Consider the following 14,459-nt stretch of genomic DNA (forward strand, 5'->3'; position numbering starts at 1 on the left):
AGTTATGGGAAAAGGTACACTCCAGCCAGACTCCACTTTGTCCAGCAGGTAACCTTGCAGCTGACCTGGGAGGAGGTTCTGATTGCTAATTCTTTCCTCTCCCAACACAGCAGCAAAACATTATTTACAAGACTGTGGCCTGCCCCAGATCCCATCTTTGAAATGTCTTTTCATTCCCACTTCACCCCTGCCCAAACTCCCATCCACACCTAGCTCAGGAATATCAAGCACCCGTTTATTAGCAACTCTTGACTTTCCTTGGGAAATCCATCCTCCAAAGTTCCCAAGCCCTTATCGATACTTGTCCCAGACTGGGGAAACTCCAGTGACATCATGCCAACACCTGGATAGGCCACCAACCTTTTTACTTTTCTTTAGTAATCCCATCCATTTATTGTTTAGGCTTCCTGCACCAGCACATAGCTAGAGGCGACATTTCAACTAAAATATTGACTTTTATGGTTTTAAAAGTTCTAAAGTTTTACTGCTGAAGCATTTCTAACCTCTAGCGAAGCTTTCTGAGGTATTATCTTCCTTTTTTACTGCCATTGTTTATTAGTGAAATTTTGGTCTAAACGTCTGTAAATAAATAAATAATGAATGAACTATAAAAATAGCCTTTTCAGCCCCCTTTGTGAGCTCAGTGATCAACCCAGCTGGATTGCCAACTGGCTGCAGATGCTCCCCTCCACTGTCATGCTACTGATCATGTGTCAGGCTCCTCCACTCCTCAGCACTTCTGGATATACTCTGAACTCCTTCATTTCCACCATTTCATCCCTTGGGGATATGTTTTGCTCTTGTGTGTAAGTTTTGCATGTACCCCAATATTTTCCCCAAATAAATCTCCTTGAGTGTGAGCTAAATTGTCATCATTATTTTAAAATGATTTCTCCGTGGGAAAATGACTGGAAAATGAAAATTGCCCAGCCTCTTGCTATATATTAAAATTTCCCATAATTCCCCTCAGGGGATCCATTTTGAGTAGCATGATGACCCATACTTTATGCACCTATTTACACATCCATTTAATATAAACAAAAGAATGCAGATATAGTCATGATCTTCACATTTATAACATGCTGGGAACAATAGAAACAAAGCAACCTTATGTTTAAAATTTAGAATGGAAGGAAATAAAACGTGCTCATTGACACGACACACCAAAACTAATCTGATAAACCATGTAGCAGGTTATACTTGACGACACAGTGCAGATCTCACAAGACACAATGAGAGCCTATCTGGACACTAAGATCTTCTTCAGGAGCTTTGCTTGGTGTCCCCCTGCTAAGAGAGAGGTGGAAATGAGAGATTAGGCTGTTTTAAGCTATTTTAGTGGTAGAGGCATGTCTCTTGGGATACTTTTTCACAGGAGATTTGCCTGGAGTCTTGGCTGCCAGTAGGAATTCTTTAGTTTTCTTTTCATTTCATCCGATATTTTGTTTGACTTTTTCCAATATTAGTGTTGATAAAAGATCTTGATTGGTTTTTCTTGAGCTTCAGTGATTATCTCCTGCTGCTTTTAAATTATTATATTGTTACAGTGATTTTTCTGGCTACTATTTATTACTGCTTATATCTTTAAGCTCTCTATTTAATGTGAAAATAAAAGTGCAATACTTTTTTATTAGGACCAACCCAAATGTCACAAAACTTTGTGCAACCTTTGGATTTCCCACAGCTCTTCATCAGGCTGGATGTAAAATGACTCCTTTCTCCCATCAAAGCTCCACAAGACGATGCTCTTGCAGAGCAGAAATATCTTTGACTTAAAGAATGAAACGGTTGAAAAAAAATTGGCTACTGCTCAAATAGTTTTAGGATCCTTATCACAAAATAAAAAATACAAAGCATCTGATATTGTAAATTCAGAATGGCAAATTAAAAGAGGACGGGTAATAAAAGATGCTCTAAGATCTTCCAAGATTGGGTACTCATAAAGAATATGAATAGACGTAGTGATTTTACCTAAAAGACAAAGACAGAACACGGAATATTCAAAAATCTACCCTGGTGAACCTGAGAAAGGTTGGCATTAAGCCTAGCCAGGCAAAAAGCCCTCTCGTAGCAAGGGATGGTTAAATAATATATGTATGACAGAAGAGTTTTCAGGGACAGAACACCAAAGCATTGACAGGAGCAGACACGTCATGCTCTAAACATGGTACTCAAATAATAAAGGCTCATATACAATGCATACAAAAAAGAGGGAGGAAGATATTTCAAGATGCAAGGGGGGGGTCTTCTGTTAGCAGCTTGCAGTACTGTGGAACAGATGACAGTTATGATGATGGGAAAAGATTCACAGATAACTTCATGGCTAGGAAGAAGGGGGAAAGGTGCTCTTTGCAGAAACAGGGTGTCCTTTCTAGCTGGGAATGGCAACATGTCAATCCTTTGATGCAAGGGTAGTCAACCTGCAGTCCTCCAGATGTCAATGGACTACAATTCCCATGAGCCCCTGCCAGTGTTTGCTCCTGCAAACGCTGGCAGGGTCTCATGGGAATTGTAGTCCATTGACATCTGGAGGACCGCAGGTTGACTACCTCTGCTTTGATGCATTAACCTCTTGATTGGAGAGTGGGAGTCCCACAGCTGAGCACCCTGACTGGCTGAGGACCCCAGAGTACACACGGAGATAGAGATGCCAGTCCCCAGGTGAAACCAGGGATTCCTTAGAATTGTAGCTCATCTCCAGGCTAAAGAGATAAGTTCCCTTGGAGAAAATGGCTACTTTGGAGGGTAGACTCCACAGCATTATACTCCACTAGAGTCCTTCCCCACCCCAAATCCCGCCCACTCCCAGCTCCATCCCCAATTCTACAGGTATTTCCAAACCCAGAGCAAGCAGCTCTACAAGGGGGTGGGATCTGAAAAGGGGAGGTGTTCTTTTGTTTGGGGTTTCCTTCTTGGCTTTCTTCATGGCTTCTTCTTGGTTGGGAACTCTGGGGAGTGTGTGTTTTGCCATGAAGGATGGAAGAGGGGAATGACATAAAAGGAAGGAGAAGGAGAAGGAGAAGGAGAAGGAGAAGGAGAAGGAGAAGGAGAAGGAGAAGGAGGAGAAGGAGAAGGAGAAGGAGAAGGAGAAGGAGAAGGAGAAGGAGGAGAAGGAGAAGGAGAAGAAGGAGAAGGAGAAGGAGAAGGAGAAGGAGAAATTTAACCAAAAAATTTAAATTGGCTACCAATTGGAGATGCATTCAGTAAAGTGTCCATGGTGTATTTTTGTATTGCATATTTTAATTGTTATCAAGTTGAGACAATTTTTATCTGGCAAAACAGGACACCTGGAGTACTGTGTGCAGTTCTGGAGGCCTCACTTCAAGAAGGATGTAGATAAAATTGAAAGGGTACAGAGGAGAGCAACGAGGATGATCTGGGGCCAAGGGACCAAGCCCTATGAAGATAGGTTGAGGGACTTGGGAATGTTCAGCCTGAAGAAAAGAAGGTTGAGAGGGGACATGATAGCCCTCTTTAAGTATTTGAAAGGTTGTCACTTGGAGGAGGGCAGGATGCTGTTCCCATTGGCCACAGAGGAAAGGACACGCAGTAATGGGTTTAAACTACAAGTACAACGATATAGGCTAGATATCAGGAAAAAAAAATTCACAGTCAGAGTAGTTCAACAGTGGAATAGGCTGCCTAAGGAGGTGGTGAGCTCCCCCTCACTGGCAGTGTGGATACACACTTTTCTTGGATGCTTTAGGATGCTTAGGGCTGATCCTGCTTGAGTAGGGGGTTGGACTAGATGGCCTGTATGGCCCCTTCCAACTCTATGATTCTATGATTCTATGACACCAATAATCTAAATAAATAGACACATTGTGCCTATGAGCCACAAATGACCTTGGCCATTTCTAGTCAGCCTGAGGCCAGCACACTTTCCAGTTGTTGTGGCTGAAACGTAAAGAAACATGATGTCTAATTTCTTCATTTTAGTGCTTGAAAGCACTGAACTCATATAGACCATAAGCCATCTTTGTGCAGTAAAGTAATCCTTAACACTATTTTGCTCCCTTATATATTTGGGAAACAGCCAAATTGTGTGAGTAGCACTGGCCTAGAAAGGCAATTGTCGGATCCTACCAGCTTTTCTATTGATAAAAGGGATGATACAAGATTTTTCCGTGACACTTCCTCCATGTGATGGTCCCATGTGGGGGTGAAAATCAATTTCATCTCCTATCTCTGGAGGAGCAGCATATATATCTTCTAAATAACTAAACTAAATAAGTGATCCTCTTGCCCCAGCAGAAAATCTAGCAAAATCCAACTCTATGGTCATTACAATAGAAGACTACCCAAAGGGGGGATTGGACTTTCAAAGTGAGGGATGGTTAGTAACAGACCTTTTTCTATGGCAACATCCCATTTATGTAACTTCTTTCCCAGAGATATTCAGAAGACACCAGCTATCTTAATTTAGATATCGAATCAAGGCATTCTAACAGCTCTGAGCTTTTGATCTTTTAGCACTCTTTGTTTATTTAATTGATGTTAGTCAGCTATATAGTTTTAATTTTTTTTCATCTATTGGCTTGCATTATATTTAAGTTTTAAAATGCTTTTAGGGCTTTTCAAAGCAATGAACAAAACACCCCTCCCATGGAATAAATTTTTTCCAGATCACTAAAATGTTCCATCACATGCTATTCAAATATTATCATTTCATTCAAACTAACTAGTCCATGATACAAGCAGAAGATAGTACCTTACCATCAAAGGCCACAGTCTGCATCATCATAATCTCCTTTTCACTTTTTCGGAGGAAAGGCGCAGCTTCCCCGAATTCTGACATATCCATCATCTTGGCAAGGAAGTTGATGTGTGTGCTCCCAAAATATAGAAAATATATAGCAACCTAGGCTGGAAAAAAAATTCAAAAGATAAAATTGTCCAAGATTCAGAAAGTGATAGGGCACATCCGGATAGCATCTGCTTCCAAGGGGAGTTAGCTATGCACTGTGTGCACCCAAGCCCAGAGAAAGAGTGGCTGCGGCTAAACAAGGCCGCAGTTGACACGGCTGATGGGGCAGGCTGGGAAGACATGACGGCATCAGGCCCTAGAAGCATTGGCGCACTAGCGAGTGCATCAGTGGCGGTGTGGAGGGCGGAGCTGGGGCACTTGATATAAGCGCCATGTGTCCTGGAGTCGCTCTCCTTGCCACATGGAGGAGCCAGAGGACAGACACCCGCCGTTCTGCCCTGTAGAAGTTTGTTTGTTCTTTTTGCAGAATAGGGGCATGAGGTAGAGTATTTGGTTCAGGGACCAGTTTGCGTACTGGGCCTTGAGGTGGGGCACTCAATAAGAGATCAGCTAACACCAAGCATGGCCTTGCCTGGCTAGGAAGGCCAGGGGCTCAGAGCCAGGAGGTAGGGATGGTTGGATGAGGTAGATGCCCAACAACCATTACCAGCCTCCTCCCTGGGGAGGGTTTCAAGGGACAAGGGATCCTTCCTCCTGGGCCCACATCAGCAGCTGGACGGCTGCACAGGGATTACTCTACATCTCATGCCAGGCCAACCATTGATTTTGGTTAGTTAATAAAGCTGTGCAAAAAATCTGTGTTGCGTCTTCTTTGGCCATTTACCAGCATGCCAATCAACCAGTATTACATCGCTTCTTGGAACTAGAGATATAGCACAGCAGCCCAGCAAAATTCCTGATCAAGTTGACAGATGTTTTCTATATGGGGGGACTACTAGACGTACACTGCAGTCCTAAAAACACTTTCTTGGGAGTAGGCTCCATCTGAATAACATGAGAAGACCAGCTTAGTATTTCTCCCCTTATCTACCAGTGCACTACTAGAACCACAGAAGGGTGTACAGTAATTTTCAGTGCAGTAGACAGAAAAAAAGTACCATGCGACATCAGCCACAAGGCCTTCTCCTTTCTCCTGGTAAGTAATCCCCTCTGGCCAGCTGATCAGCAGCTGGGGGGAGGGCCAGTGGTGGGGGATCTGTACCTCCACTGGGGGGAGGGAGTCTGGCAACCTTACTCACAACCCATTTGCTATTTAATTCATTCATTGATCTAGTAGGCATCACAGAAACTTGGTGGAATGATTCTCATGACTGGAATGTAATGGTGGATGGATATGAACTGTTCAGAAAAAACAGAATCGATCGAAGAGGTGGAGGAGTGGCACTGTATGTGAGGAAAGGGCTTACCTGTCAGGAAATTCTAGTGAAGGAGAGCATATCTACAGTGGAAAGCATCTGGGTGAAAATAAGCGAGGGGAAAACAAACAGTGTGGTGGTTGGTGTCTGCTACCGACTGCCTGACCAACGAGAGAATGTGGATCCTGCACTTTGTGAGCAGCTTGAGAAAATATCCAAGCGGCAGGACCTAGTCATCATGGGTGACTTCAATTTCCCAGAGGTGTGCTGGGAAACAAACTCTGCGAAGCGTCCTCAGTCATGCAAGTTTCTGACCTGCCTGGCTGACAATTTCATTTATCAAATGGTAGATCAACCCACAAGAGGTTCAGCCATACTGGACTTAATACTGACCAACAGGCAAGAGTTGGTGGATGAGGTGAAGGAGGTGGGGACCCTAGGGGGAAGTGACCATGTCCTCATAGAATTCCTTTTGAGATGGGAAGCCAAGGAAGCTTGTAGCCAGATGCGGATGTTGGATTTTCGTAGGGCAAACTTTAATAAACTCAGAGACATGATGAGTGTCATACCATGGACGAGAATGCTGGAAGGGAAGGGAGCATGTGAAGGGTGGGCGCTACTCAAACAGGAGCTATTGCATGCTCAATCAATGACTATCCCAGAAAGACGAAAACACTGCAGGAGCTCTAAGAAGCCTATTTGGATGAACAGAGAACTTCAAGAGGAACTAAGAAAGAAAAGGAAAATGTTCAGGAAATGGAGGAAAGGACAGAGCTCTAAAGAAGAGTACCTACAGGTTACGGCACTGTAGATCAATCATAAGAAAGGCCAAAGCTGAGAGTGAGCTAAGATTGGCCAGGGAAGCCCATTGTAACAAGAAAAGATTTTTCAGTTATGTGAGGAGCAAACTAAAGTAAAGGAGGCAATAGGCCCACTGTTGGGTACGAATGGACAAACTCTAACGGAAGATGCAGAGAAAGCAGAAAGGCTTAGTGCCTATTTTACATCTGTTTTTTCCCACAGGTCAAAGTGTTTGGGCACATCTAGAGATGGCCATAGCCAAAGGACAGTGTCTGGGTGGCAGGTTAACATGGATAGAGAGGTTGTCGAGAGGCATTTAGCTGCACTGGATGAATTCAAATCCCCTGGTCCGGATGAAATGCACCCGAGAGTACTCAAAGAACTTTCCAGAGAACTTGCACAGCCCTTTTCCATCATCTTCGGAACCTCTTTAAGGACTGGAGATGTCCCGGAGGACTGGAAGAGAGCAAATGTTATTCCGATCTTCAAAAAAGGGAGGAAGGATGACCCGGGAAACTATAGACCAGTGAGTCTGACCTCTGTTGTGGGGAAAATAATGGAGCAGATATTAAAGGGAGCGATCTGCAAACATCTGGAGGACAATTTGGCGATCCAAGGAAGTCAGCATGGATTTGTCTCCAACAGGTCTTGCCAGACCAACCTGGTTTCCTTTTTTGATCAAGTAACAGGTTTGTTGGATCGGGGAAATTTGGTTGATGTCATTTACTTGGATTTTAGTAAAGCTTTTGACAAGGTTCCCCATGATGTTCTGATGGATAAATTGAAGGACTGCAATCTGGATTTTCAGATAGTCAGGTGGATAGGGAATTGGTTAGAGAACCGCACTCAAAGAGTTGTTGTCCATGGTGTTTCATCAGACTGGAGAGAGGTGAGTAGAGGGGTACCTCAGGGCTCGGTGCTCGGCCCAGTACTTTTTAACATATTTATTAATGATCTAGATGAGGGGGTGGAGGGACTACTCATCAAGTTTGCAGATGACACCAAATTGGGAGGACTGGCAAATACCCCGGAAGATAGAGACAGAGTACAACGAGATCTGAACACAATGGAAAAATGGGCAAATGAGAACAAGATGCAATTTAATAAAGATAAGTGTAAAGTTCTGCATCTGGGTCAGAAAAATGAAAAGCATGCCTACTGGAGAGGGGATACGCTTCTAGGTAACACTGTGTGTGAACGAGACCTTGGGGTACTTGTGGATTGTAAACTAAACATGAGCAAGCAGTGTGATGCAGCGGTAAAAAAGGCAAATGCCATTTTGGGCTGTATCAACAGAGGCATCACATCAAAATCACAAGATGTCATAGTCCCATTGTATACGGCACTGGTCAGACCACACTTGGAGTACTGTGTGCAGTTCTGGAGGCCTCACTTCAAGAAGGACGTAGATAAAATTGAAAGGGTACAGAGGAGAGCGATGAGGATGATCTGGGGCCAAGGGACCAAGCCCTATGAAGTAAGGTTGAGGGACTTGGGAATGTTCAGCCTGGAGAAAAGGTGGTTGAGAGGGGACATAATAGCCCTCTTTAAGTATTTGAAAGGTTGTCACTTAGAGGAGGGCAGGATGCTGTTTCTGTTGGCTGCAGAGGAGAGGACACGCAGTAATGGGTTTAAACTTCAAGTACAACGATATAGGCTAGATATCAGGAAAAAAATTTTCACAGTCAGAGTAGTTCAGCAGTGGAATAGGCTGCCTAAGGAGGTGGTGAGCTCCCCCTCACTGGCAGTCTTCAAGCAAAGGTTGGATACACACTTTTCTTGGATGCTTTAGGATGCTTAGGGCTAATCCTGCATTGAGCAGGGGGTTGGACTAGATGGCCTGTATGGCCCCTTCCAACTCTATGATTCTATGATTCTATGATTTAAAAAAAATAGTAACAACTAATGCCAGCCTTCTGCTTTTCGTAGAAGCTTTTTTTTTCTTTTCATTGCTTTTTCAAATACATGCCCTGCCATTCTGGCTACAACAGGTCATCAAGGAACTTCACAATGCGCAATGCAGCTTTGAGCTGTTGTTACTCAGCGAAGAAGAAAATGAATTCCACACAGGCTTGGAGACACACAGCTAAAACCTGGCACTCAGAACAGGTTCCAGGGCTGCCTCAGCTCTCATTAACCAATTGGCAAATTAAGATTCCAGCGATGTTGGATCGTATTGTAGTTTCATTACAATCTTGGAAAAAGAGATGCTTCAGTCTCTCTGAAAATATTTTTCTTTGTTTTGGTAATCATAACATGTGGGGATGCTACATAGTTACCTGATGGTAAAGGAAGCTGATCTATTTTTTCTTCATATGTTCCAATACACCCAGACACATCCTTGGGTTGAGCCCTGACACATAACAACACTCCTTTTCTTGCAGAGTTTTTCTGGTTAATGACTGAGTCACATCTCACGGTACCCCAGTTAGTTTACATAACAAATGGCTATAGTCAGAAGGATGTTTGCTTTGGTGTGCATTGCCACCTTTATAGCCCTCACAAGATGATGATGATGATGATCTGCAACATTTTTATTCTATAATATACTTCCAGTATTTGCCCCTTCAGCATATATAGCGTTCCCATCCCAGATATTATTTAAAACAACCATATGACCTTGGTCAGGGATTGATTCAAGATCAACCAGAGAAGGAACAGAGATTTCAGTCAAGATCTCCTCATTTCAAGTCCAGCCATTCTAGCCATTACACTACAACCCTTTCCAAGGTACCTGCTATCTCTAACACAAAGACAACCCCCCTCAATGGACAAAGGATGATCTCGTCACCACAAGGGATGCCATGAATTTCACATCTAATGTATTGAGAATCAAATTTGTGGCATTTAAATGCAAAAATTAGATGTGAGCCAATTATTCTGCCTGATGACTTGGCAGCAAGTGATCAAAGGCCTGCAAAACAGATTTGTCTTGGATTTTTCAAACCTGTGCAAAATGTTTTCAACCCATACAGATTAACAGCCATTAATTAAGGACTCGATTCTAACACTATACTTATTTATGATTAGTTTAACTGTATATGGATGTATCCACATAGGGAACCACCATTTTCTCTGCATTTTGCACCTGATGTTCCACAGGAAGTCTTCGGGGGGGGGGGGGGTCTTTAAAAAGAAACAATTTCTTTTGCAGCTGAAGGATCACTGAAGATTTCATTCCCAGGTAAGTCTTTAGCTGCTTTAATTGTGGCGTTATAAGGAGAAAAAAGTTGTCAAGACTTTTCCTTTTGGAACTCCACAGGAAAAGTTGAGGCTTACTTTTAAAAGTAAATGAAAGGTGGGACTTCAGTGATGGTGTCCATACTTTGGTAGTGTGATAAATTGCAATACTATAATAGCAACTGCTGTTTTTTAAAAAACCCTCCAAATTCCTCTGGTGGCAAGGCGAAAAAAATAATTTAAGAAAAGCCAGTTGTGCTATAGTCCACCATTAGGAACTTGGAAGATACACAACGCAGCAGCCTGTTGACAGTCAAAGTAATCATCAAATAATCAGTTCCTTGTTTGTGACCGGCAAACAGAAGATGTGTTGGACTGGCGGGTGTTTGAGAACCTCTGCCTACATCCACCCCTCTTCTTAAAGTCCCAGATCTCTCTCCCACTCCACCCGGCCAAGGGACGTGGAATAGTTCAAGTTGGAAAATGAAAAGTTTGATTCAGATGCCAGATACAGGCTGTTGGAGACAGAAATTGGCTAAAATAGACCTCCCCTGAACACATGGACATTTTGGGTGGGCCTATTACTTTTAGTAACAACATTTCAGGGTTCTAGGAACGCTTTGGAGAAAGGCCGAGCACTTTATGCACAAGCGGATAACAGAGGTCACGTAAAGAATGACAACAGAACTTCCCAAAGGAGTAGACATCAGCTGTAGAGATAGATTTGATGCAGAAGCTTAGTTATTATTATTATTATTATTATTATTATTAGATTTATTTTCCACCTCTCCTGACAGGCTCAAGGCGGGTCACAACAACTAACCCCATTAAAATTCCCATTAAAACATTGTGTGGCTCAACCCTTTCAGTTTTTTAAATAACTGAGTTAGTTCATCACAGAACCAGATTACAAATTTTACGCACGTTATAAGATGCCTTGCCTTTTTCAGAATAAAATTATCAGCCTCGTTATATTGCAATTTAATTTTCCTCAGCTATAACCCTTAACAAAAATGGGGTCAAATTAACCCAGCAACATGGGGGGGGGAGGGATTCTAAAACTTTGTTTTCCAGTCTTTTCAGTTCTGTATTCTGCATATTCCTCAACCTTGACAAGGTCATTTGCCCTGTGGTGTTTCATTCCTTCACTATTGGGAAAAAATGCAGTATGTGCTCTGATGGTGGTGAGTCATTTTTACCCTCAATTATATTGAATGGGAGAGTGGCACGACCATTTTGAGTGTGATATCAACAAAATTATATTTGCTTAATTTTTCTGATATTTTCTCTCTGACATCTTTGCTGCTCTTCTGTTCCTTTTTTGCCTAAAGGAAATATTTAATGAAATATATGATAGAAATTTTTCCCCATTTATGCTCAAAGAAACATACAATGGGATGGGCAGGATGTAAAAATTGAGCGTAAACTAGATAAGACTACAATTTCTCTATGCAGAAGGGGAGATAGAGCATAAAAGTGCCTAGTCATACCTTAAAGATTAACAGATCTACTGAATTCTGGTGTTCTAAGACTCAGCCTTCACTAACATCAGTCCACAGTTCAGAACTGGTAGTGGTCTTTATTTGTAAATAATGCTTTCTTTATAATAAAACAGAAGCCCATGGGGAACCTTTAAGGTTAATCAACTATTTCAGCATAAGCTTTTTAGAGGTATGGAATGATGTCATGAGTTCTGATTCACAAAAGCTTTTGCTGAAATGAATGCTGCTTATCTTTAAGGTGCCACTTGATTTGTATTTTCATGGCTACAACTCTGGAAATCCCAGAAAATCACATTTTTCCTTGCTACAGGCTTGCTGCTATAGTACACATGAAAGTTAATGGGAGGAAAGCCCTTGGTAAACAGTATTTTCTTCCTTTACCGAACACCAGAATCCAGTTATGCAGACATGGCTGACTACTATGATCCCATGCCTATTATCTGTGTGGGTCAGCAGAAACCATTGTAGGGCTAAACACTTAAAATTTAGTTTGGCTGAAACATTCCTCCTCCCTGTCCTCACCTGGATAACCCAGGCAAGCCTTATCCCATCAGATCTCAAAAGCTAAGCAGGGCAGACTCTGGCTAGTATTTGGATGGGAGACATCCAAGGATTTGAATGGAGATCCTCCAAGGAATACTAGAGTCATGATGCAGAGGCATGCAATGGTAAAACACCTCCCAATGTCTCCTTGCTTGGCTCCCAGACAATCCTTGGATCTCCAATAATACACACGCCACATGATAAATAATTCTTTCTACCTGAAATAAAGGCCTCTTTAATAAGTCCTAACTCAGGTTTAATAAAATGTTTATGATACTCAATAACTGCTCTGATTCAAATTCTGATTAGCACTAACATTTACTTTCATTTGAGAATCTCCCTTTGAATTCTACTGCAAAAAGATCCTAAAATCATATCACACTTATCTCCTGGTGTTCTTTCCACTGATTTATGAAATGAAATTTGATCCTTTAATTTAGGCAGGTTTTCAAAATGGATTCTGAGTTTTGGTGTTAAAAACTCCTTTCACTTTAGCACTTAAATAGGAGTGAGGAATGCTCTTCTGATGCAGCTGGGAGATTCTTTAATCATATTGCACTGTTAATGTATGCCTTTCTGATAGAAGTTGTCACTCTTCCATGCTCAAACAGCCTTGTTAAAAGTAGAATGCAGAGAGCTCTGTGGTGGTGGTCTCATTAACTTGTGAGTCTCTTGAAGAGTGCATCAATATCAATTGACCCAAGTTTTCAATCTCCTATTACCAGATAAGAAACTCTGCAGGGTTTCTTTCTCAATAAAGAGTTTATGCATCAGAAGCTGAATGATCCATCTTGGACTTTAGTTCACTTAAACATTGTCACAATAAGCTCTTCTCTAAGGGCCTCCCTGTTGAGGGTTTCAAAGAATTGCATAAGCATTAGTTAAATTCACTCATGGACTGGAATGATGGATTACGGTGGGAAGAATGATAGCATACATGATGGGATTCTTACACACTAGTCACTAGGTTGCGGTTGTGTCTCCCGGGCAAGGCAAGGATTTCATGCAGTGTGTCAGTGGTGTGGGTACAAAAGTGTGGGGAAGTTTAAATGTATTGGGAATTGTGTTGCCTGACATAAAAACTGTAAAAACATACATTTTTAAAGAGTGAAATATACAAAAAATGAATATCAGAAATACAAATTTCAGGATTTCTGTCCTCTACAATCACATTTTCTCATTTGTGATATCCATAAGAACTGGCTCGGTCTGTAAGCATCCTAAGGGATTCCAGCTCAGTTCCAACTAAAAGCTACCTTGGACAGCTGATCCACCAGGATGTTTACTCTACATATTACAAAAGTCCTTTAAGGCATGTTGAAAAGACAGAAAACATGACTTGCATATAAAAGACAATCAGTCCACCTAGTAGAGGAAAAATCTGCAGATTTCCTTTTAGAATGTATGTGGGTTTTTTCAGATGGTCAATCCTTAGCCTATCAGGAGACTGACATAAACACACATCTCCAATGCACTCTATTGATTAATGGCACTTAATGATGCTAAACCAATGTTCTGGGTTTATGGATATTCATATTAAAGTTTTACATCTTAGCAGCATAAGGCACAATACATTTTATTTATACACACACACACACACACAAACATATCTAGAAGAGAGAGAGAGATTGGTACCTACCCCAGACTGTAAAGGACCAAGTAGCAGGAGTCTGCTTACTTGAGACTTTTTATACATCTTCTGCCAAGGTCATTGATGATAAGGATGTAAAAGGCATCAATTGTTTCCCTTGTTTCTATATTTGTCTGCTGGGCCCTGGAACGAAAACCAGTGCTGAAGCATGCATGGAATGCTGAGGGGAGTGGTTTGTGACTTGATTTCAATTTAATCCTTCCCAGTGTTCCATTAATTAATACAACATTCACTAAGGACACATATTGAAAAGAAAGGCAATGCCTTGCCAGTTTTATTTTTAAAGTAACAACTATCCAGACATAGTTTCATTATTCACAACTGTGGACCTCAAGGTAGTTATTCCAACAGCCAGGTCAAATGTCACTCTTCAGGAAAGGATGGCAAAGCGCTGGCAACCGGAGTAAGCTTCAGCCTTGTACATGACCCCTTACCCTTTCTACTGCACATAAAGTGCAGGAGTCAAACTATACTGTACCACAATTCTCAAACTCACAAAATAATTGCCTTACTGGTTGAAACCAGAGTCCATCCAGGACAGAGGGGCTGTGGAAACTCACAAGAGACAAGAATCACCGTCTTTGTTCTTTCTACAGATACCGCCTGCTTGAGAGGGAAGGCCCCATTTTCAACAGCCATAATCACTCCAGAGCCATGCC

The 14,459-nt window shown here is 41.9% G+C and overlaps 1 protein-coding gene across 2 annotated transcripts in view; it reads right to left on the reverse strand.

Moving 5' to 3' along the window:
* Positions 1 to 13,919, reverse strand: part of MYH15 (myosin heavy chain 15) — a 104,430-nt gene extending 90,511 nt beyond the window's left edge. Inside the window, exons 1-2 of one of the 2 annotated variants that reach the window (XM_077342145.1) lie at positions 13,789 to 13,919; positions 4,717 to 4,866 (exon numbers count right to left, since the gene is read on the reverse strand). In XM_077342145.1, the coding sequence (XP_077198260.1) occupies positions 4,717 to 4,807 (91 nt within the window). In that variant the 5' untranslated portion in view covers positions 4,808 to 4,866; positions 13,789 to 13,919. Of the gene's footprint in view, positions 1 to 4,716; positions 4,867 to 13,788 lie in introns of those variants that run through there. The other variant, XM_077342146.1, reaches the window with a different exon arrangement.
* Positions 13,920 to 14,459: the final 540 nt, after the last annotated feature.

Source organism: Paroedura picta, chromosome 6 (genome assembly GCF_049243985.1).
Source record: "Paroedura picta isolate Pp20150507F chromosome 6, Ppicta_v3.0, whole genome shotgun sequence".
NCBI lineage: Eukaryota > Metazoa > Chordata > Lepidosauria > Squamata > Gekkonidae > Paroedura > Paroedura picta.